Source organism: Temnothorax nylanderi, unplaced genomic scaffold (assembly GCF_030848795.1).
Source record: "Temnothorax nylanderi isolate EJ_2023f unplaced genomic scaffold, tnyl_v1.0 TNYL_tig0080_pilon, whole genome shotgun sequence".
In the NCBI taxonomy this organism is placed as follows: Eukaryota; Metazoa; Arthropoda; class Insecta; order Hymenoptera; family Formicidae; genus Temnothorax; species Temnothorax nylanderi.
The window spans coordinates 153,429-177,869 of NW_027249142.1; the positions used below are offsets into that span (position 1 = coordinate 153,429).

The 24,441-nt window shown below is 42.7% G+C and overlaps 4 protein-coding genes across 5 annotated transcripts; 1 reads left to right on the forward strand and 3 right to left on the reverse strand.

Moving 5' to 3' along the window:
* Positions 1-9,311: 9,311 nt before the first annotated feature.
* On the reverse strand, positions 9,312-21,569 carry Smu1 (Smu1 spliceosomal factor). The gene is made up of 9 exons (XM_071709581.1): positions 21,436-21,569; positions 11,587-11,973; positions 11,439-11,505; positions 11,224-11,367; positions 10,909-11,023; positions 10,177-10,819; positions 9,994-10,095; positions 9,579-9,915; positions 9,312-9,509 (listed from the first exon to the last, which is right to left on the reverse strand). Exons 2-9 carry the CDS (start codon positions 11,610-11,612, stop codon positions 9,411-9,413), a joined length of 1,533 nt encoding a protein of 510 aa, XP_071565682.1. The 5' UTR covers positions 11,613-11,973; positions 21,436-21,569; the 3' UTR covers positions 9,312-9,410.
* On the forward strand, positions 11,900-19,675 carry Remo (Remoulade). 2 transcript variants are annotated; one of them, XM_071709578.1, is made up of 13 exons: positions 11,900-12,045; positions 12,380-12,588; positions 12,672-12,815; positions 12,896-12,967; positions 13,065-13,136; positions 13,262-13,333; positions 13,410-13,493; positions 13,571-13,900; positions 13,978-14,114; positions 14,174-15,031; positions 15,107-15,353; positions 15,437-15,730; positions 15,916-19,675. In XM_071709578.1, the coding sequence occupies exons 2-13, from the start codon at positions 12,404-12,406 to the stop codon at positions 18,275-18,277; spliced, it is 4,857 nt and encodes a 1,618-aa protein (XP_071565679.1). In that variant the 5' UTR covers positions 11,900-12,045; positions 12,380-12,403; the 3' UTR covers positions 18,278-19,675. The 2 variants fall into 2 exon arrangements, with proteins under 2 accessions (XP_071565679.1, XP_071565680.1); XM_071709579.1 differs by lacking the exon at positions 13,065-13,136.
* Positions 19,552-21,574, reverse strand: Coprox (oxygen-dependent coproporphyrinogen-III oxidase). The gene is made up of 2 exons (XM_071709582.1): positions 21,436-21,574; positions 19,552-21,246 (listed from the first exon to the last, which is right to left on the reverse strand). The coding sequence occupies exon 2, from the start codon at positions 21,235-21,237 to the stop codon at positions 20,059-20,061; it is 1,179 nt and encodes a 392-aa protein (XP_071565683.1). The 5' UTR covers positions 21,238-21,246; positions 21,436-21,574; the 3' UTR covers positions 19,552-20,058.
* A 766-nt stretch (positions 21,575-22,340) lies between these two features.
* Mrps18a (mitochondrial ribosomal protein S18A) lies at positions 22,341-23,791 on the reverse strand. Its single transcript, XM_071709588.1, has 4 exons — positions 23,630-23,791; positions 23,387-23,520; positions 23,179-23,302; positions 22,341-22,681 (listed from the first exon to the last, which is right to left on the reverse strand). Exons 1-4 carry the CDS (start codon positions 23,730-23,732, stop codon positions 22,557-22,559), a joined length of 486 nt encoding a protein of 161 aa, XP_071565689.1. The 5' UTR covers positions 23,733-23,791; the 3' UTR covers positions 22,341-22,556.
* Positions 23,792-24,441: the final 650 nt, after the last annotated feature.

The following is a 24,441-nucleotide window of genomic DNA, read 5'->3' on the forward strand; positions in this document are numbered from 1 at the left end:
TTTACGAGCCACAAGCGTAAAATTAATCGTCATATAATAATAATAATTCTAAGCTACCTCCGCGAGATCCACGCATCAGTTCCGCAAAAGATCCTGAAGAGAGTAGGTGATAAAAAAATTACTTTGTGTATTAATTGCGTTTATGCGGAGCGAGATTACGCCTCGCAGATCAAAAGAGTTGCAAGTTATCGATAAGCGGCGACCGGTAAGTGTTTTGGTACGTGTCGCCCCGTCGAAACCCTCTTCGTCGACGCGCGGAGAGTTTACACGGCCGGTGCAATAAGACCTCAAACAATATAACGCTTTGATCGAGCCCATAATACTGGAAGTACCATTGACGCACTTCAGCAGCACAACGGATCGTTATAGCGTCCGCGATTCTGGTACTCTGGGCTGGAAAGAGGAAGAGGGACAGAGAGACAGAGGGAGAGAGAAATTCGGGGCTCCACGTTTACCCCCCCCCCCCTGTTCGTTTCCTTCTCTTCCCCATGTATCCTTCCCTCCGTCCATTTCTCCACCTCGAGATCCGTCGAGGTCCGTCCTTCCTTCCTTCCTCCTTCTACTCTTCGCAGCCTCTCGTCCTCGTCCTTCTCTCCCTTCACGCCGGTTCCCACGATCTCCGACGCGAGGTAAAGCACCACCGACGCACACGTGCGCGCGCTCCTATAATCGTAATTATACGAGAGTAGAGAAAACAACGGGGCCGTGCGTTTATAGTCCCGCGTATACTCGCTTCTCATCACGGTGCACGTGAACAACCGCTTTCGCGTGTCAAACATTACTTAATCCGTCAATTGCAACGTGTTTCGATCGCGATCGTTGTACAATCATCGGGCCACTCGACTTTTATACAAGAAAGAAAATCAGTCAAATCTTCTGTTTCTTTTTCTCTGATGGAATTGACATGAAGTATATTAGATGGATTTTTATCAGCAAAAAGAAACCAACTTAACATTCTATATAAATAAAATTACGTTTTCTCGAGCGTTTTCCTATTATTTATAAGAATGTATCCTTAGCGCGGCTTGGGATCTACTTGAACGAGGGATTACAATGTCCGGACTAATGTAATATGTTAAGTAACAGCTGGATATATATCGAATTGGACGTATATACGGTATATATGAAACGCGTATTGACGTCCTGCCGCGAACGGTCACACTTCCGAAATGAATCACTCAGTGTGAGATGACGGCGGGATGCGTGCGCGTTTAATCGCAAGAAGCGACCGCGGTGGCACGAGTATAATTAATAACTAGGACGCGGGTGTAATAGACCGGTTTGAACCCCCATGGTTCACGACGTCTACCGGCGAAGCGAGACGAGACGAGACGAAACGAAACAAGACTGACGGGCGTAAGACTCTCCCTTTCGTCTTTCGATGAAGTCGTCGGCATTTATTACCGAGAAGTACTTTGAAGATGTACGACAGACACTGAAGTGTCTGACTAGAGAGATAGAAATCTTTTGCTGATATTAAAATCTTCTTACTGAAGTTCATCTTAGAAGCATCTACAATTGTCAGAAATTGTTTCTAAATAATATTAGAAAATAATATATATATTATGTATATGTATGTATATTATATATCTAATATAATATGTTATATATTTTTTATTACATATATTAGATATATTATAAAATAAAATATATCTAATATGCAATATATATTGGAAAGATCGAGAGAGCTATCCCCTTACTCACACTGTAAATCATCCTTCTATTCGTGATATTTATTTACTAACAAGTAACAAATTTTTAGCTATAATTACATGAATATGAATAGGCTTAAATTTTATTTATCTCTTTCTCTCTTCCATAACTTGTCTTATATATCTCATTTGTATTACGGATAATATATATGTATAAAGCAAATATAATAGAGCTCTTATATTTCAACACCTTGTAGACTGTAGAGATATCGTCTTCCGAATCGTCCCCTTCACCTACTAGGCGAAGAAGTCGTCCTTTCTGCTCGTAATCCGTACAAGTAGGACGATACGACGCGCTTAAAGTATCGTGTCACAATGAATAGGATTACTATTAGCGCCATTTAGCAAGCGTCACTCTTTGAGTATCTCGACCACGGTGTGTTTTATGTAATCCGACACGTTTCTTTCTCTCTCTCTCTCTCTCTTTTTCTTGGTTCGTTATACTTTGCGCGTATATTTCACGAGATTAGAATTGTCAAAGCGCGCCTAATTCGCGCCGCCGCGCCGCGTTTTTCGCTTCGCACGCTCTCTTCGGTCGACGAAGGAAAGAAAGGAAGAGAGCCTCTCGAGATCGGCCCTTCTCGCGTGTTCGATCGCGTTAACTGCGAACACGCGTAAGCCGATTATACGCGTACTCACGGTTGAGTGTATAATCGAATGATGAAATAGAGAACTCCGGCAAAACTTCCCGTCGAGTCACCGACACCCTCACGCCGCGCCCCGGCTCGCACATTAATCGCCGATTAAAGTTGCTCACCGGTGTCTAAATCTAAATTCGTGTGTCACAAGTGCATGTTTATAAACCTTAGTATTTTGTGTATACTCGCTACCTAAAATAATAGTATATGCAAATGAAGAGAATATCAGTCTTTTTTTCTTCACAGGCATCTGTGTTGCTACAATTCTATAATAATATTAGTTCAATATTATCCCCGCTGATAGAATAGTATCGCCGATTAGGCGGGCGAAATGCATGCGAGAGATGACGTCTAGTCCGGTGATACCTAAATATTTGTTCTCCTGTCGTTACCCATTGCCGCTCGCCTGCAGAGAAAACCGGTGCCGAGTCACGTCCTCTCTAGAGGGATTAACACCTAGACGAATGACCCTCGAGAGAGAGACGATTGCAGTAGCCGAAAGACTCTGAAAATTGCAATGGTCGGTAGAAACGGGGAGCAACAGCGACGATTAAGGCTTCCGAAGACCGAAGTCGTTGCTCTCTTCCTTTCTCTCTCGTTCCCTCTCTCTCTCTCTCTCTCTCTTTTTCTCTCTCCGTCCGGACCTACGTCGAAGACGGAAAAATTCCGCTTAATTGACGCCCCGGAGGAAAAAAATTGATTTTCGGAACTTTCGAGGGGCCGCCTCGGTTGAGAAAGGACTCGGAATCGTGGTGGCCCTTCGGGGGCCATTTCGGTGATTTGTAATGCGGCTTGAGAAAACCGCTGGCCTCGTTTGTGCGCGACTATCTGCCAAAGGGAAATAGATGAGGGGAAAATCTATCCGAGAGAGAGAGAGAGAGAGATCGTAATAAAGAAGGTCAGTCTCGGTATCTGTTAGGAAAGTTACTAATTGAGGAATTGGAATTGGAATTTCCAGACAAGTCGAGACAACGCTCCTCAAAATGGACCGAAGCTGAATGAATCTTTCCTCGGTTGTCTTCAATGTCGCGTCGGATACAGGTAACGCCGGAAGGGGAGGACGAGGATCGAGACGGGGTGCAGTTGTGCGACGCGAGAATTTTCCCAAGCACGGCTTCGTAAAATGAATACGGAGCGTTCTCGAAGCGTCGGGGTAGCCTAGTGATTAAGGCCGAGGGAGCGTCCTTCGAAACGAGGGGGTGGTGCCCGTGATTGAATCAGAGTTTTCCAGCCGGAGTACGAGACAGTTACGAATGCTCTCGTTCGAAAAAACTGACGAGTTTCACACGGTGCCGCGCGACACGCCTAGGAAACGCGATGAACAATGAGTCCACTTATCTAAAGCGCCGATATAAAATTTTCTCTCTGAAAAGTAGACTTGCAATTGTACGGGGTGTTCCAGTTCTATCGTTGTTATTTATTGAATTTATAAAATGATTGTCAAAATTTTTGGAAGTCCCTCAGTTTGAGGGATTCGTCAAAATTACGCGGTTTAGTTTTACAGCCTCGGTGCCGCGGACTTTTTGAGATTCCTCTAAACTGACGCCGGTGATTTTCGTAAATCGTCGTCGGTGCCCGGTGAATGCCGGCAGATTAGCCGGCGCCGAGAAGAATAGGCTCAAAGAAGAGTGAAACAATCGCGCGCCCTATTTGGTGATTCGTGCATTGAAATCGACGGTACAATGGACGGTTGTTCGGCAGCCCGCGAGACAATGAGGTCCGCGCGAATGAGGGAGACGAAAATGAAGGTGAAAATGAAGGCTATAACGTAACAATGCGGCACCCTCCTGCGCGACCGAGTGGCCCCTTCGATCGAGAGCAAAGTTTTCTCGAGTCCGCGGCTACCAATCGCTCGATCGATTTCCTCCGCTCGATCGAAACAGACAGGGCACGTTACGCAACGTCAAATTATTACCGACATTTCACCACGAATCTTGGAAGATGAAGTTTTACGAGGAAGGATGTGCCGGCTCCACAGTCTCTTCCTTTTCTTATTCCATAACGTTCGATCTTTTTCCAAATGGCCAAGATACGCGAAAGAATTAAATTTCAACTCGGAGACTTCAGAGTACCAAAGTAGATGTTAACTTGAATATTGAGGTCGAAAGTAGGATCAAAATTTCGACTCGGGAAAATAGATAAGGCCGATTGATATCTCCCGGATCAGAATGCATCGAAAGGAAGCGAGGTCGCCCGTTAAACTCGCCATTAGAGCAAACGGTGCGTGCGTACGTAACGTGCAAGGTAAATTACACGATGCACCGCTCGATCGGCCGCCCCACATTCCCTGATGCTCGACCGGCGAATTTCGGCGTTCGGCCCGGTCAGCCGGTTCCCAATGATTATCCACTTAAATCGTGAAGTCGCGAGCAATTATGTGGGGGTGCGAGGGTTAATTCGATAATTGCGTTATATTCCGTTCCGCGAGTAATTGCCACCTTTCCGCGAATGCAAATCCCTCCCCGCCGCGGCGATACCACCGAAACTTACCCATCGCCCGGCTCAACTACACACGACGATACCCCATTTAACCATTTTACTGTCTCGCCCGCTGAAGTCTCGCTGATTGCACGGCAATTAACAAAAAATCTGTCACTAATTTACTTTAACATGAATAATTATATTTTTATTCGCCGATCTGAGATCGACTTTCGATCGAGCGACTGCGAACTGCGACTGTCACTTCAATTGATAATAACTCTGTAAAAAAATTAAAATTTTACAAAAATAAAAAATTATTTAAAGTAATTCATGATTAAGTAAAGAACAAGATCGTCTGTTGCACGTCTGCTTTATAAAGATCTTCAGATTTTGATTAGACTATTCAATTGATTCAACTTTCTTTTCTTCTGTATCTAATTCTTTTCACGCGTAATATTACGTTATAATCCGATTACCCTACGACTTCATATGCAATTTCTTACATGTTTGCGAATCAATATCTGCGAATAGGAATTCCGCGCGCGCGTCAAATTGCGGCGAGAACGTTCGGAGGCGCGCTCAGAGAAACGAGAGCGAACGGAAGAGAAGAATGCGGGGCGAAAGAAGCGGAGGAAGACGACGATGAAGAAGAAGAAGAAGAAGAAGAGGAGGAAGAGAGGAGCGAGTCGAATCGAGCGCGTTCGGCTGCAAGCGAAGGTTAAAAGAGGGGAGAAGCACGCGTCCGCCACGCTCCCCGTGCACACACCTGGGGCCAGTTGGCCAGCGAGAGGAAGGTCCTTCCACCATTGGGCCCACAACCAAAATGTCCAATTATTAACAAATTATGATCGCGAAATTGGAGAGTCTTCCGGAAATACGGAAACGAGAAACTAGACGAAAAGGATCGAGCGAGATCCGCGAGGTCCGTATCGCTAATATCATCGACAGGCAACCCCCCGAATGATTCGCCTTCTCCGAAAGATTCGCCTCGAGTTATTAAGATCCGTAATACGTCTCGGCAAAGACTCTTAAGTGGCGCCTAATTGCCGATAGACACAAGAATAAAATAAATGTTATAGCTTCTAAAAAAAGAAATTAATTCTTATGTCTTCTCCGTCGCCGGGTCACCGAGCGTCGTATTTTGGTCTCAGACCGTAAATTACTGCGGAGTGTCTCGAGAATAATGAAAAATGAAAAGAACGAAACCATCTGCAAAGTCTACAAAGTTTCCCAGCGGCTCAAAAAACATTGGTACCAAGAACGAAAATGTCGAAAATAAAACATATAATCAGGCTTGTTAGAGCTTTCCACTTGTCTTCTTCTGTCTTCTAAGAAGACAAGTGGAAAGCTCTAACGAGCCTGACTATATTTCATTTTCGACATTTTCGTTCTTGGTACCAATGTTTTTTGAGCCGCTTCCTCTCACCCCACAGGCAACAGCTATAATTAAAAGTCCAATTGATCTGTGTCACTGGTTTGTGTCCTTTCTCGGCAAGACATACTCTCGGTGGTTTGCCATTGCCTTCCGAGAGGAGAACGAGCGAATATAATTTTTCTAGCTCTACCGGGAATCGAATCCGGGACCTTTGGCTCAATAGACTAGTGCGCTGTCTACTAGGCCACGCTCGTCATTATAGACGGACGGATGATCTTACTGTTAAAAGATCTGTGAGCGTAGGGGTAAAAGAAGCGCGCCGCTCTCTTTAGATTGATCCGATAACGTTTGAAGGCACTCGTACGATATCACGTCGGAAGAAGCGAAATTAGTGAAGCGAATTTCCTTCCCCGAAGACCAACCGTTCGTAGTTCCTCCCTCGCGATGGGTATTCGCCTTTTACGAAACTTTACGGGGCACCTGTCTCCCCGTCGCTCCCTCGAGCTGCATTTCGTTACGTAATCGCGTCGCACTTGATTCCCCGTCTAAGTATATGTTTTCGCCCACGTTTCGAACCGATTATCATCGTCAATCCGTAATCGACGCGATTGTCACGTGCGCCTGTAATGCAAGCTAAGCCGTCTCTCCGAGCAGCGGTAGCGATCGCGAGACGGCGCCGGTTACGGTACCGGTAACGCTAAGATCGTGGCATCTGGTTTTGCGTGTAACGGCCGTGTATTACAGTTAATTCGACCGCTCGAAAATCCTTTACCGCACACGCTGGAATATGATTACACGCATTTCATTCGGACACAAAACAGTCCCGCAGGCACACGGCGCGTTGCGCCTAATCGTCTCGAGCGTGCATCCCCGCGGTAGGTCACAGACACAGATACACGAAATCGTTGATTATCCCCCAGCGCAGAAAGCCTCTTTCGATCTTCGAACAGTTTTCTTTGTGCTCTTATAACATCGGGAGTATATCGGATATCAATTGGATAAAATATAAAAGCGTGAGAAAAGTAAAACGGTTCGTGGATTAGTTCAAATTCATCCCTTTAATTTACTCGGCTCGAAGCTAATTTAGTTTTCACATAAGTAAATTAACACTAGACTTATCAAAGCGGTCGAAACTGATTTCTAATTTTTTTTAATTACTTAAATTTAAAGATACATTTCCTGAGATTTTCTATGACTTTTGTTGAGATGTGTAAATGATTTAATTAATCAATTTACTTTTCCCCTTTATCCTCCTTTTTTAAAAAGATATAATATTATAAGTTGTATATATATGAATGTTGCGCGGTGATATTTATGTGTGTGTACCTATATTGCAAAAATTTCCTTCCGCTAGTAAGCTTAAATTCACGATTGAAAGACTGGTAAGTAGAACGCAACTGCGAGAACTCGATAATTGTTATTGCTGCCAAAATTATATTGCACTTGTTCCCATTACCAATGATTACACTTACTCTCCGTATAGCAACTCATAAGTAACATCAAAGAGTAGTCAAAAATCACGTAAAGATTGTCGGCGGTGCCGGGTATAACTACAAGGAAGAGAGATCGGCGGTGAGACCAAGAGTCCAACCGATAATTGGACCAACTTGGTCCAACTGCACCGGCAGGAAACTGAAGTAAAGTGAAAAACTTCCAATGACATTAAAGTCGCATTAGCCGGGACTGGGAAGGAAGCGGAACGACTTTCCGGTCCATTTGTTTCCACGTGTGGATTACATGCCAAAAGGACCGACAGTGAACTTTCACGCGGTCTTCCAATCCCGCTTTGTGAGAAAATCCCGTCGATCTCGCATACTTGTGTCATCATAAATGACGGGTTCTGTACCGTTAAAAGACAACGAAACGCATATTCCAATAAAGAAACGCATTATAAATTATAGGAACAAGCGTTTAAGACATAGACAATTTTTTTTTCTTCTATTAAACATATCCAAGAAAGTTTCACTCGAGAAAATATTTGATATTAAAAATAAAAGTCTTGTATTATATGAGTTAAGCTTTAGAGATTTATATCAACAATAACTCCTATTTCTTTCGATTAATTTCACACATCAGCCTTTATGTATTTATAAAAAAAAATTTCAAGTTGAACTGAAATTAGAATTGTTTACTTAGGACCCATTCCGTCTCACGCATGATGCATCATTTATCCTTGTTTAACATTCGGTTTAACAACAATAAATGATGCATTATGCGCATCATGCGTGAAACGGAATGCACCCATAGAAAGCAACGATAAGACAAAAAGGAGCAAAGACCTAGAGAGGGATCTTATGTCATCGACCAGAAGCAAGGATCTTGGAGTAAGATTGTTCCTCGATTAGACCCACGTTCTGCGCGCATCGGTTTGATTAATCGCCGGCTCTCTCGGCCGGATACATTTTCGCGCATAGGGTTTTATGAAGATATTAACGAAGGGTCGTTTTCGGTAAGCGGCCACATAAGCCGTAAGCGGACGCGCGCAAAAAGGAGCAGCAGGTCGGTGCTGGTTTTGGCGCTGTCTAAGACGCCTGAGCCGACCACCGATCGTACGACCGATAACCCGGTTAACCCCACCAGTCTGTTATTATAATATTTGCCGAGCCGAAATATAGTGATTGCTTATTTGCTCGGGCCCAATTACGTTCAAGCGCGCGCCGGCTAAGGGGCCCGCGCTACGTGACGACGCGTAGGGGGATAGGTACGGGAAGGAGGGGTGCACTTAGTCCCGAACGAGTCCCGACCAACCACCCACCCCGTATCCTATCTACCTGCCTCGACTAACGTCGGCGACGTTATAACGATTAGGTTCGCACGATCAGATACAGGCGAGCGTGTAATGTCTATTATTGCTCGCGGAGAACGCGTTACATCGAATGCTTCAGCGATATCGACGATTTTTCCATGAAAAATCACGCCTTTCCTTTCCTCGTTAAGTAATGCGTTCGCTGCCTAACGAGAAGCGGAATCGCGTGAAAAGCGTTAAAGGGAGCTGTAAAGGTGTACAACCTTGGCTATCCTCGCCACGCGAGAAAATAATCAGACTTATTTTATTTTTATTTAAGTGCTGAAATTATGTATATATGTATGCGTGCTTGTATTTTCTTCATTGGTATTGCGATGAAAGAACAAATGGATTAATAATCGCATAACTGAGAGACAAACTTGTAATACCACAGTAAAAAATGCTGTATTGCAGTACATGAAGACATTCTCCTTACTTTCTGCACTTAAATATACAAGGAAATGAGTTTTCTTATTTATTTATGGCTTCCACAATTTCAGCAGACCGTCCTCGCTGTAAGAACATAATAAATTTTGATGGGGATGATGCGCCAAGCCGATCACGTCCTTCTCGTGTATCTAAAAAGGCCGGAACGCTGTAAATCAGGATAAACGGAATATCACGATGAAACGTGAAGCTATACTCACATTGAGCGTCCTTTCGAGCTTCCCCGACGACGTGGAAAAACAGTAGAGCACGAGATCCTCACCGATGCAGTAGATAAATTCGCCACGCGGACTCACCACTGTAGTTACAAAGTCACCACCCTCTCGTTTACCGCTGGAGAACGATCTCACTATTTGCCCTTGCATATTCATAATTACTACCGTGTTGGAACGATTGCACACAACGAAATGCTCCGGGTTTCGTGGAAGAGCATGTACGCTGTTCACCGTGAGATCAGCGGCGCCCAATGATTTGTAAGTGCCTATGCATTCGGTGGTCTTCAAGCTCCAAATTTTCACGGTTCCATCCGACGACGCGCTACAAAGTAATGACACTCATTTGCAAAAACAAAAATTATTATTTCCGGTTTACAATATAATACCTTGTAATAAGTACCTGATTATATTGTGGCCATCTGGGGAGAAAATAACTTCGTTGACAAACGAAGAGTGACCGCGGAATTCCTTAAGAGTTTTCCCCGACTTAAGGCCATGTATCCTATAAAATTGGTTCATGTTCTGTTAACAATGTTATGTTTATTGTTGAAGTATACTTGAAGTATAACTCTTTGTAGTTTACCTTATAGTAGTATCGAACGAAGCCGACAATATTTGACTGTTATCTCTGCTAAACTGTAGGCAAGTCACGCCTTTCGAATGTGCTTTCTCGAACCTTCTTAAGCACTGTCCGCTCTGCACCCTCCATACTTTAATTTTACCATCCTGACCACCGCCCGCCAACATCTCGCTGTCGCGACTGAACGACATCGACAGGACCGCTTGCTCCATCATCATAAAGTTGTCCTGCGCCTGGTACTTCAAGTCCTTCCTAATTTTGCCGGTCGTGAAGTTCCACACTTCGATAAAACCATCCACCGAGCCGGTCACCAGGTATTGGCCATCGGGCGAGAAACGCGCGCACTCTACGTGTGATTTCTGGCCGAATTTGATTTGCTTCGACAATTGCGTCGGGTATTTCTCGTCCTCTTGATCGCGAACTGCCGCTTTTCCTCGGAACAAATCTATCGTGGTGCCAGGAGGCAGCAGACCCTGATGCTGCTGCCATTTTAATGCCTGTCCCAATAGAGCGAGCAATCTGCTAGATGGTACCACCGACACTTCGCCAGCGAGAGCAGTGGCTATGTACGCTCTGCGTTTTTCCTTCGTGCTTCCGTCGGGGTATGCCTCGCGTGGATCAAAATATGAGCGTGCGAGTAAATTCTCTGCAAAGCAATGTACATATATTGTAAGCAACATTGTACAATAGTTTAGTAAAAAAAGAAATTTGATCAAATGAGATATAGATATATACCTAAGTGAATGTATCTCTCGGGTTCTTGTTGCTTCATCATGATCATTGGATCAGTCTGTCTCAGCAAGGAACGTGCCGCGCCTAATTCTCGCAGTTCAATTAGTTCTAAAACAACCTAAAGAATGATAAAATATATAAATATTGTTTTATAAAAAAGTACAACAGCGCAATCAATTATAAATCTTTGATTAAGATCTACGAAATATTTAGAAAAACATCTGTGTATTACAGAAACTAAAATACTAAGAGAATAAAATAGTATACTAAAGACTGTTATATTACTTTTAAGATACAATTCTAATTTAATGTATCTACCTGCTCGTACAAGTCTATGAGTTTCTTGTCAGGTAGCTTTAATGACTGTATAGCTTTCAGAACTGTGTCCCAATGGCCATTATTTATATCGGCAACAAATCCGTCCACGCTGTCCACAGTATTCAGCGACACCCCCGTCTCCTCCTGTGCACAAAAATACATTAGCGAGCGAGCAACAAAGAAAAGCCTGCGTTAAAACAGTCAAAGTTAAATACCTGCAAGGTTTGCAGCGTCTTCACAAGATTCGACTCCTTCAGATACTGCTGTATCAACCGAATTACACTGCAAAACAATAAAGTACACGATACAGCTTGTCGACAATTCTGCATATTTGTCGAAACAAATCGAAATCGTTTTACTCACTCGGCAGACTCTATTTCGATCGACATCTCCGGGTATTTTGCAGTTCAGGCAGGCAGAGCAAACGCTTCGACGCTCAAAGGTTATGTCCTAAGCAACCTCCAGTGTCCGGCGACGAGATTTACCGTACGTCCGCATCGTTCGCGGACACGGCATAAAAACGAAAACGGTTGTGACCGCCTGATCGTAATTACTAATTAAATATCGTCCTCCCGGTCCTCCCGACAGAAACAAACTCCCGCAAAAGTCGGTCGGTCCTCCGCGCGCGCCAGCGAACAGCCGCCAAGAGTTACCGGCCGCTCTCGTCAGATAGCGTCGCGACGGACGTCGTGCTCCAGATTCGCCTCTACCTAGTCCACCCTGGTCCGCAGCGTCAATAACACACGGGGGCTACACAAATAAAATGCGGCTATTTAAAATCCGCTCGTCGACAATGTGAGAGCCGCGATCTTTAACTGGGCCGTGAGTATCTCGGGACGCCCGTCTCTCGCCCTCCCCCCCCCCCGCCCCCCCCGTTAATTCTCGCGGCCGCGAAAAATCGGCTCCGACGACCCGCAAGGGTTCTCGCGTACATCTGTCAGAAAGCGATGGCAAAGTATTGTTTTTTCTTCGCTTTGTTTCTCTCTTGTTCGTACCCGTTATTTTCCCTGAGAACATCCTATTGCCTCGATTGCCTGTCGTTTCAGTTCGGAGACACTTGAATTGTGGAGTATCTCGAACGCGCGTGTGTTTGTGTAACGCTACTCCACTCGCGTTTTCAGTCTCAACAAAGTGCAAGTTTTTGTGTGCCTTTCAGATCAACGGCCACTTCCCTCTAATCATGAAAGCCAGTCTTCTGTTTGCTATTCTGCTTCCAACGTGGGCCAGCGCGGTCGTGTGCCCGCAGCACTGCTCGTGCAAGTCGGTCGGTGCTCAGGCCGAATGGCTGCGTCTCAAATGTGGTGACGACTTGGAGGAGATCAAGGACGTGGATGTCAACAAAGTCAGCGTGGAACTCATACAGCTGTAAGGCTGCTTTGTACTTTCTGTATATACTTTTGGTTTCTGGACGATGGTGCGACAATAGCCTGATTCCCAATTGATTGCAGGGATTTGAGCAAAAATGTCATTTACGTCATTCAAGCGGATGCGTTTGCGAATCTGACGAATCTCAGGCGACTTGACTTATCGAAAAACAAGATTACTTCTGTAGGCGAGGACTGTTTCAATGGTTTGGAAAACTTGGAGCGATTGTAAGAACTCGTACATAAGTGAAAACTCACCGGTAAAATTTGCTTCAGTCTCTATAATCTCATAAAACTCGTGATTTCAGAGATCTGAGCCAGAATCAGATATCAACAATAGACAGCTATGCATTCAAGAAATTATCGAACCTCAAAAGGCTGTAAGTCTTAGAGTGAAAGAGCTGATAAGAGCATATAAATATTTTCTTATAAAGATATTTCCTTTTGTCTTATGCATTCTTTGCTTTGTTGCTCTAGCGATTTGTCTGGAAATAAAATTGCTACGCTGGCGCCATCCTTATTTCATGATTTGTTGGCCTTAGATCGTTTGTAAGTTAATGCAAGATTTATTTACGCTAGCAGATATTAATTTTACTAGCTTTCTATGTATGTATATTATGTATATACATAGAAATGTACTTTGTATTACATAAACCCGGGTCTCTATGTTTTAGGAGATTAAATGGAAACAGTTTGACTACTTTGAAAGAGGGAACGTTTCACGGGCTCAAGCTGTTAAAACAATTGTGAGTAAAAACCAATTTGCATTTATTTCTCAATAATATATCTGTATAAAATTTATAACACTTGTGCGTGTTTCAGAGACTTGTCGAACAATCCTTGGAAATGTGATTGCGACCTATATTGGTTCAGTAATTGGATCTACAATTCTTCAATTAAATTAAAGTAACGTATATCGTATCTCTGATATCAATTGCGATTATGTACATTGATAATCTTTCACGTCTGATATAATATTTCAGCCCAACGCCCAAGTGCGCGTCGCCAATAGTTGCCAAAGGGCAGTCATTGAAGAAATTAAGATTCTTGGAGGATCTTCAATGCCAATGGATATCGCCGGCAATTGAAATTCGTCCGGTTCAAAATCAAGTGGTCTTCGCTGGAGACTCGATTACCTTGAAGTGCAGAGCGCCCAGTATCACGGTAGACAAAAGCGCCAAGTTGAATTGGTTGTGGTATCCTAATGCTACCGCCGAAATTATGGATTTAAATGCTTACAAGGATCCGCGAAAGAATTTACCCAACATTAAGGTTGACAATAGGTACCTTTCGGATAGCGGCATCGTGGACAGGTAATATAAAGTACCTCGAATTACTCAAAAAATATTATATATTAAATAATCATTGTGTCTTTCGTATTGTCTCTCAGTGCTCTTAGTATAGTCCCAATCAAGGAAGAGCATAACGGACAATGGAATTGTTTACTGGTTTCCGTAAACGGCAACAAGTCGAAGGCAATCAGCGTTATTGTGATATCCGAGCATACGCGTTATTGTCCTCTAGCAGGTAAGAAATCGAATCTTGCAGCGTTAAAGAACCGCTAATCACGTAATTTCACCTTTTAGTAACAAGAAACAACAAGGGCATTTACACGTGGCCGAGAACGATAGTGGGATGGAAAGCAGAGCTGCCGTGCGAAGGCAGTCGTCTGTCGGGCTTGATGCAAGCGCCTTTGAAAGCTTTTTATCATTGTAACACGAGCGGTCAGTGGGAACATCTAAATACGGAATCGTGTCCATACATATCTCATACAACGAAAATCTTAGAGCAATTTTCGAAAGTTAATCTATCCTTGACGAAAAGCAGTCTGCTAGAGACGGCTAAGAGATTCAAAAATTACACGGGAAATGGCTCGGTGAAGTTAACAGATCCGGTCGAAGTCTACTTCATTGTACGAACCATAGAGAATTACTTGAGCTTCTTGATAGACGAGAAGGAACTCGGAATCATGTTGGTCGACATCGTCAATTCGATGATGAAATTGCCGAAAGAGATGTTAAAGAGAGCGGAAATAAACTTTAAAGCCTGCACGAGACTGATTAAAGCGATCGAGCATATTATAGAATTTACACCGTCCATACAGTCGCATAAAAAATATATGGCGCTCGAGGAGTTTCGCGTTAAGCGCGATAGTTTTGGCGGACTGACATGTACGTGGTACACAAATATCGCTGCAAATACTGATTCGGACGCGAGATTTTTGCACTGCACAACGATTAACAGGACGACGCCGATCAATACGAAGGATAAGGCGATAGATGCTTCCATTCAGTTACCCGCTTCTTTGCTGCATCACGGTGCGCAAGACGGTGTAAGAGCTCAACAGCTTATGATATCTATGTACAGCGACAGCAGATTTTTTCCTAAGACGATTGCAAACAATAGCATGGACATATCAACGTGTATCGTCGGCAGTAAATTAAGTAAGTCGAAAATCGTAGCACATAGAATCTACTTTCCACGATTTCTTTAAATAAGTTGCGTAATTTTTTTTGCAGTTGGTACGTCAATGCGAAATTTGTCCGAACCGGTTTATGTCATGTTGAAGGCACCGTTGTATCATTATAACGGGAAAAGGCCGAGACCAGTGGTGTGGGACGAAACGTTGAATAACGTGGGAGGATGGACCAGTGATGGATGCCATTTAACCAATCTATTGAATAATCTGATAGTTTTTCATTGCGATAGATTAGGATATTACGGACTTCTGCAGGAAGTTTCGCATCTTGATATGGATGGAAATAGGTATAAAGCCTTCTTATACGTATATTTTCTTCGAGTTTTCTTTTCGATTGCCATTCTATTGTTATCGCATGTGACTTTTGCAGTTTGCACGGATCGAAATTTAGGTACTCGCATCCCGCGATATATATCGGAAGTTTTGTGACGATAACTTGCTTGATGATCATGTCCGTGACGTATATTATCTCTTATACGTCTATCACGATGCCTAAGAAGGCGAAACACTCGGTTATCAACACTTGGTTCGCCATGGCACTGTTAGCGTTCCTATACAGCATCGGCATCCAGCAAACGGAACACATCGAGATTTGCCAGGGTGTTGGTCTTGCTTTACATTATCTGTCATTGTGTTGCCTTCTGTGGATGGCAGTATCTGCCAGGTAACTATAGGCTTGTACTTTTTTTTAGCTGAATCTCTTGCACGGTTCATCTTTCCTGTTTCTCTTTTCACGTTGGAGAGAAAAAGAAAGATGAACTGTGCAAGAATTCAACTAAAATAGAACAGATCTTTTATTGCGTGCTTATCAAAGAAAATGAAGCATTAATCGAGGTCCTTCTGTTTCAGCAATATGTATAAGAAACTAACGAAACCAGGCCTCGATGTAATACCTGACGACGAGCTTCCAGATCAGCCTATACCCAAGCCCTTGCTAGGACTCTACCTAGTCGGATGGGGCGTGGCCTTGATAATCTGCGGAATATCCGGCGCGATAAATCTGCGCGAGTACGCCGGTTACTCTCATTGCTTCCTCACGTCTGGGCCGGCGCTCGCTGCGCTTTTTATACCGTTCGGAATCTTAATCGGGTACCTGCTAATATTCCTCTTGCTCATCAGACGCGCGATTCAAAACGTCGACACGAATACGCAATTGTCCGAGGGTACTCAGGCTACGGAGAACATGGATCTGGAGTTGTTGGAGCCGAACGTGAATCCTTCCGGGGACAGGAACAGCATGCGTAGCACGCAAACGGTGTCCTCCGATATCGAGGACCCGGAACACTCGCAGTTCACGCAGTGGAAGGGTCAAGTCATAATGTTGCTGTTGTATTTGATGTCCTGGGGTGGCGCGGTCGCGGTAACGATCAAGCCGTTCGATTCCATGCCGTTCGAGGAGACCGTGTTTGCCGTGGCGTACGCCATCACCACGAGTTCGCTGGGTGTATTTGTACTGTTCTTTTACGGGATCGCTCGTAACGACGTCCGGAGCCAGTGGCTGAAGATGCGATGCTGGTTGGAGAAGCGCAAGAATCGTTGCTGCCGCACCAGGAGCGTGTGCGACGCGAACGCCGCGATCCCGACGCAGCCGCTGGTGCAAAATTTCGTCCCGCCGTTGTCGAATTCGCAGGTCACCCAAGCGATATCCGACACGAACTCCGTCGCTTCGTCGAGGAACACCAACCAGTCGCAACAAATCTACAACAGCTCGAAGCTCGCGGACTTGGCGGTCAATCGAGAGAGCATACCCGCCGTTTCCGTGAACACGAAAGCGGCGAACCTAATAGTAATGCATCGCCATCAGTATCGCTCTAACAACTCCGTCACCACGTATACCGAGCCGTCGTCGGCCTGCGTCGAGATGTTCTACAATCCGCATCAGAGCGGCGTCGCCCGGAAGTTCTTCAAGAAACAACGTAGACACGCGACCGCGAAGAAGAACAATCTCGGCCCGAGGAAGCAGGGCGACGGCGGGGCTACTAGTGACGGGGGCAGTTGTATTTCCATACCTCGGCCTACCGCGAAGATCAACAACAGTCTGGAACGCAGCATCCTGAGCAGCAGTGCTAAAGTGAACAATACCAATATACACGTCGAGCTGAACCCCATAAACGACATCAAAAACGTGAATATATTGTCCGACAGCGGCGGCAGCATCTCCGAAGAGAGAAACATACCGATACGCTTCGTCATCGGCCAGGAGAATCTGATGCATAGTATCAAGAAGATCAACAACAGCGCGCAACAGGACAGCCCGCACGTTAACGTCGTAATGTCCAATACGACGAGAGAAACGCCGCAGTCGAGGAGAATGGCACACGACTCGGACGCGGACGTTTCGAAGACGGACGAGGAGCGGCACTTGCGGAACGTCTCCCAGCAGTGCAGCTTAGAGTACAGCTCTGAGATGGATACCGTCACGCAGATGACTAGCGAGCGGAGCGATCACAATCTGCCGGAAATCTGCGAGAATATGGAAACGACGCAGGAGGAGCGTTTCTCGAGGGAAAGGTGTCCCAGCGTGGACGAGGTCGAGGTCATCGCCGAGGAGGAATGCGCGTCGAGAGACGTGGGACGGTTATATCTCTCCAACAGCATGTACTGCCTACCGTTGGAGCACGAGAAACCGCTGATGAACAGCTATTGCAATTCCCTGAACGACATCACGTCGCTGATGAGCACAAAGTATCGCGAGTACTCGAAACCGTCGCTGATAGATGTACAAAGCACAACCAGCTCGAATCTATGCGGGCAAGAAGTTCCTGAGTCCCGAGAATCGTTCGATCGTTCGGAACGTTCGCTCTTCGAGATAAATAGCTTGACTAGTGATAATCCGTGTACGTTGACGCCGCACGCGGAGACCCCCTACGCCTGTTCCCTATCGAATATCTATTGTACCTCCGACAAAAGTTTGGAGGAGAACAACTCTCGCGAGGAATCGCAACTGCCAAATGTGATTTTGGATCACAATGTGTTTAACGCACCCGAGTCGAAGGACCTTTTGCTGGAGAAGAACTTTAATTCTCTCGCTGATATTCCGTCAATTAGTAGGTCTAGTTCGCGCGATATAAATAATCTCAATTTAATCGACGAAATGAACGCGTGTGCGGAACCTGCCAAGTCGAGTGATATACAACAATTCGAGGCTAATGAGATCTATATAGATGAGCCGGTGAGCCATTTGCCAGTTAAGAAAGAAACGAGCGTTTAATATATAATTACATATTATGTAATTTATATATAAATTATACATAATTTATATATAAACTATGTATATGCAGCATTATATATATATGTATATGATTTATATTTATATATACATATATATAATAATACTTTGTTCGTCAACTACAGCGATGTATTTATTTTTATGCATAATTTCATAGACTGCGCAATATGGAGACTAGCACATTTTGTAATTTGTATTTTACGATTTTTAGATTAATCTTTATTAGAATCGTGAGTTCAATGCGCCCTATATTAAATGCTCATGACTCTTTGCTATTTATGTCGCGTTTAGAGACGCGATTATTTAAAGATTTTGTACATAATGAAAATTTCTCGCCTATGAAATAAGTCTTCAACTTCAGAACTTAGTAGTTCATTTTAACTAGTATAAATATTATATGACTAAGAAAAAAGCTTTGAAACGACTTCGATCAATTGAAGAAGTTAGATTCAACAGATTTGAATAATCTTTACAATATTGTCACAGTCCGAGTATCGGGTACTTGCTGTGGCATACATATAGACAAAACACACTGATTGCAAAAGAAGAACAATACTTTAACACAACGAAACACAATCACAATCGGAAAATCTTTAAGAACATCTTTCAGTTCATTAAGACATGCCAATCCGACACGCCGATTCCAGTGGGATTTCCTTTTTAAAATTAAACGGCTTGTCATGGAGATCGGTCTTCAATGTTGAAAACTTAATATTGATATTTCTTAGCTAACTCAATTTTGCATTATTATTCATCGTATCCTGAATAAATACTCTTCAATATATGGGGACATGATTGTAAAATCATTTTGGCTGTGAAATATTTCTCCTTAATTTCATCGAGAAATTTACTTGATAATTATCACATTTCGATTTTATAGCATCGCAATATTATCGTTTATGTAATTTTGTACAAGTTTAGAAATATTTTGCCGCATGTATATGATCTCTAAAGTGAATAGTAGTGCGTCTCATTTTAGCAAGGTGATACTTGCTTTGTATAACTGCCTAATACGAATTAAGAGATAAGAATGGGATTTCTGTAAACCGAAGACTGAATATTAATCTAAATTTATGAAACTGAATATTACCACCGACTTCCACCTAAGTATATATACGTATATATCTTAATGACAAACCTCGTTTTTAGTAACGATGCATAGTATTATATTGTAAATAATGTTCATTTAAGTTTTTAAGATGAATGTAGTTTGTATTGAGCGCGTTAAAGCAGGTTGAGAGATTTTATATACCACATTACTTTTGTCTTATTATTATTTTTACTTTTCTATTATTAATTTCTTCAAAAAATATAAATTTCAATGTATGTACGATTGTATACAAGATCGGTTATTAATTAATACATGTATATTGTACAAAATTTGTGCCTATTTCTTTATACGATCATTTACGACATAGTTCTATAATGGCTGCAGTCCATTTGATGCTGCAAATGCTTTGAAGCGTTCTTCTTCTTCTTCTTTCTTCATTAAGAGAAAGGAGAAGAAGAATACTTCGAAGCATTTGTATAGTGTTAAGTGGACCGCAGCTAATATCTGGCACTTCAAGCATCAAATCCAGCTGATGTTAAATACATCATCAACGAAATACTACAAGTTTCATACATTTGTAAACCGACTCTCAAAATATCGATCTGTAGCTTTCTACCATTTCAGAGATCCTGTTTATAATCTATATTGCAATATTACCTAGCACCCTCCTGTAATTTTTCGCAATTGAAAGTCATTTGGAGATTATTGCGAACTACGCTCGCGCATTGTCCGACTTCGCTTCGCCCAGCCAATCTTTCGGATTTTTCAGCACCTCCAGAAGCTGCGACTCCCTCGAACCGGCTTCAGGTTCGTGCATGTACTCCCATTTGGCGTTCAATGGCAGAGACATAAGTATGCTCTCGTATCGCGCACCGGGCGTGTACAGGCCGAACTTGGTGCCGCGATCGTAGATTAAATTGAACTCGACGTATCTACCCCGTCGCAATAGTTGCCATTGCCTCTCGCGATACCCGTAGCCGTCGTTTTTATGCTTCTTCACCAAGGGAATGTATGACGGAATGACCGCTTCGGCGCAAGAGGTAACGAACTGAAACGCCTCGTTCTGACTTGGAGTGTCGAGGTCGTCGAAAAATATCCCGCCCACGCCGCGCCGTTCTCCACGGTGCACGATATTGAAGTAATTGTCGCACCATTCCTTGAACTTCGCGTAGTAGGAGGGATCGTGCTTGTCGCACGCGGTTTTCAGCGCTCTGTGAAAGTGTTTGGCATCTTCCTCGTCCAAGTAGTACGGGGTGAGATCCGTCCCGCCTCCGAACCACCACTGTGTAGTGCCATCCGGGTTGGTCACCTCGAAGTAGCGATAATTAAAATGAATCGTAGGGATCATGGGATTGCGGGGATGAATCACGGCGCTGACTCCGGCCGCGAAGAACGGTACCGAGTCTCCCATCTTCTTGCCGCGTGCCCTCATCTGCTGGACCGCGCTCGGCGGTAACACGCCGGTTACGACGGAAACGTTGACGCCAGCTTTCTCAAATACCTCTCCATCTTGCAGCACGCAGGTAACACCGCCGCCACCCTCCTTCCTGGTCCAACGATCCACCTTGAAAGACTTTTCGGTCTCCAGCGCTTCGAGGGCCCTACAGAAATCTGCCTGAGTCTTCATCACCAGCAGTTCCATTCTCGTTTTCATGTCATTCTGGCTTTTCTGCAATTTTTCAACGGCTGTGATAGGCTCCGCCATAAAGTTTTTAACGTAACTATGCAGATCATTCTGCGCAGCCAGAACTGTAACTTTAGATACACTGTACGCCGCGAGCCCTGTTAGAATTCCTGCTCCAACATGCTTCAGATTTTTCGATCTGCTCCATGTGTAGCAGTAAACGCCAATGGAACGTAGGCCTCTCCGCACCATAAAGCTCGTAGCCATGATTTTTTCCTAATTATTTTTTTTTTTTGAACAAAATTTAAAGTCTTATTTCCGAGTACGTTTGTCACAAAATAGTCTTGCAATTTTATAATCAAGAGATATTTTCCGATTAGATATCAGATTTATTAGATTAGAGTGATTAAATTGATAAGTACTTAATATTTATCACTAACAAAATGTAGAGAGTACCTTGCGTACCTTGTACAATAGCTTCTTATTGCCGTTCGTGTCCGGATCTATTCACATTGTTATTGCGAATGTTTTTGCTGCTTCAGAATTTAAATGCAAAAGAAAAAATTTTAAAGCATCTCTCGACGAGGTTAATGAATCAGCTGACGGAGCAGTGTAACGTGACAACGTGGGCAGACAGAAGCCTGTACACTACCGCCAGTACCTCCATTTTCGAAATTGGTACTACGTAGCCACGTTCATTTTCCAACAATGCCGATAAAACATCATTTTGGTGCGCGTCCGTGCTACATCTGCAAATGTATATATGTATATATACATTGCAGTGTCGGAAAGAGAAAAAGGGAGAGAGGGCTATTAGATATTTAACATATAATATTATAAACATATAAAATAAGTTAATATTTATCGATACAAGATATAAATATTAAACTGATCCTCAACCAATTACAATCGAGAATATTTATATCTTACATGTATCGATAAATATTAACTTATTTTATATATTTATGTGTTAAATATCTAATAGCCCTCTCTCCCTTTTTCTCTTCTTTCACTTTCACACTTCCCAGACAGCACAATGTCTAAAAAAAGATATGTATCTCCTATCAATTTAAAAATCCGAATACGAGTCGAGACAACAGGCCTTTATGGATAATTTTGTAAGCAAAACGAATAATATTTGGGAAACAAGCAACAGAGAATGTTTTGTAATTTTTAAGTATCTTGACGACGACGGTTTATCGTCTTTTATGGTATGCGCGATCACCGCGCTGCAAGAACGATCGCGACGAAATTTTTACAAACGACATACACAAAACTTGTAAAAAAAAAAATTCGACAGCAATCGCAATAAGGTTTTGAGAAAATTGGATGCTATTAAAGTTCAATGATTTCAGAGAAATTGAACAATATTGTTATGTGACAGCGATGCTTTCATAAACATTATTCTGTCTGTATAATTGTAGTGTGAATTACAGGAATTTTTGTATGTCAATGAAATTCTCAGTCTCTTTAAATTGGGAATCTTGTTGTAAAGGAGATAACTAAGCAGATTAACATGTTTGATTAAACAGCGATGCTCAACTGTGTAAGTAAAATATGCTATTCGATTCTATGCTATACATTTCCTAGCGCCAATATTTATATTTTATGGTATCCTCATCGTAATATGTATTAAATCTTCTCCATCTTGAATTTTCTTGGCTCATTGAACCCTTTTTATTCCGTTTTGTAAATCTGTCTGGTAACAAGCCTAGAAAAACAAAGCGAGGTTACTCCAGAAATATATATCTTTAACAACACGTAATGCATACTTTTGCGATGTAATTAGGTTAACATTATAAAGATCAACCGGCAAATTCCCGAGCAACTATAAAAGGTTTGTTAAACTACAGAACCATAAAAGCTTGATTTAAATGTAAAAAATATTTGTTTTTATGTAATGTGCTTGTTTGGTGATCCCTATAAGTTTTTTAAATTACTTGTTTATGAGATTACTGTTTAATTATATATTTTTTGAAATGTAATTTTATTGGGTTGATCACACAAGCTTTGAGGAAGATTTATAAGCAAGTCAAAACGTAAACTATTGTCATCTTCATTGTATAATAAATTATTTTACATTGAAACTAACATCTTTTATAGTTGCTCGGGAATTGGCTGTTTTTTTTAAATAGTTAGCTTAACAGTTAGCTTTTATCAAGTGGTGATTTATCCTTTTATTTAACACTTATTGACTTATATACAAACCTGCTCTTTGAGCCATAGTCACTAAAACGGAAACTCTTTTCTGCTGCACGTTACACAACCTGGTAATCCTACGTGGCAACATAGATCCGTTTGACCGCAAGAACTGACTTAGAATAAGAACATCCTGCAAAACATACAAAGCACCTCAGATTTAACAATTAATGTAAGTTACTCGCATAACCTAAATTACTTCAATAATGGAACTTACTGTATGTTTGACGTCAAGTTCCGTGGCGCAGAGGGGACACGCGTGCGAGTCTATCTTCACCAATAAATTCTCCTTTTTCTGCGGAACTTTTACAGCTTCGATTGTTAAGACATTATCTTCTTTCTTCTCAATTACTGCGACAAGAAGAAGTTAGAATGCTAATAAACTCGTCGTATAGGTTAGGATCGCAGTAAAATTTACGATCCTCGCCGTTAAGTGGCGTTTATTTAACAGCAGACTCACTCTCTCTTAAACGTGTGGTTGCGGATAGCGATATGTTTCTATTAGATTCCGAGAAAATTAAACTTTTTCCAAATTGTCTCACGGACCGAAACAAAGCCGCCATTTTTCTCCAGTGGTTCTCGACCTCGACGTCTCGTTCGTACTTCGTCTTCGTAGCGATAGCTGTCGATAAAGAAGTAAACGGGTCGGTATCTTATAAATATTTTGGAAAATATATTTACCTCACGGAGAGTTTGCGGCACATTTTGTACGCGTTTCGCAAAATTTGCGGAAAAATCGGCAAGTTAAATTGATATTTTTTTTTATCTTCTTTATTACTTTACTAGCAACTGGACAAACTTGGAAATTTTTAAAGGGACATTTATCTTACGTAATACTCATTTGCACATCCGGTAGATCTGTTTTTCGCATCTGCGCCACACTTGTCTTGCACCTAAAATGAGGCAGGCATGTAATCGCGAAGAAAATTGAAGAGAAAGAAAGAAAAGATGAAACAAAAGTAAAGAAAGTACAAAAAATTCAACTGGGTAAGGACAAACTTCACGTCGCAGGGTACACGTGGCATAATTGCCTAAGCGCGTGAAGTTGGCACCCGAACGTGCTCCATATCAAAAACCGCATAGAAATTAAAAAAAAAAACCTGTCTGCCTTCTCTCTCTAATATAAAATGTAGAAAGAGACAGAGAGAAAGCAAGCTCGTAAAAAAAGGGGAATTTTTTTTCTCCAAAACATCTAGACGCATTCGAAACCAACTTCAAGTGGGAGGGCGTGAATGACGCTCCGTACGCCGCGGCGCGGCGTGACGTCATCAC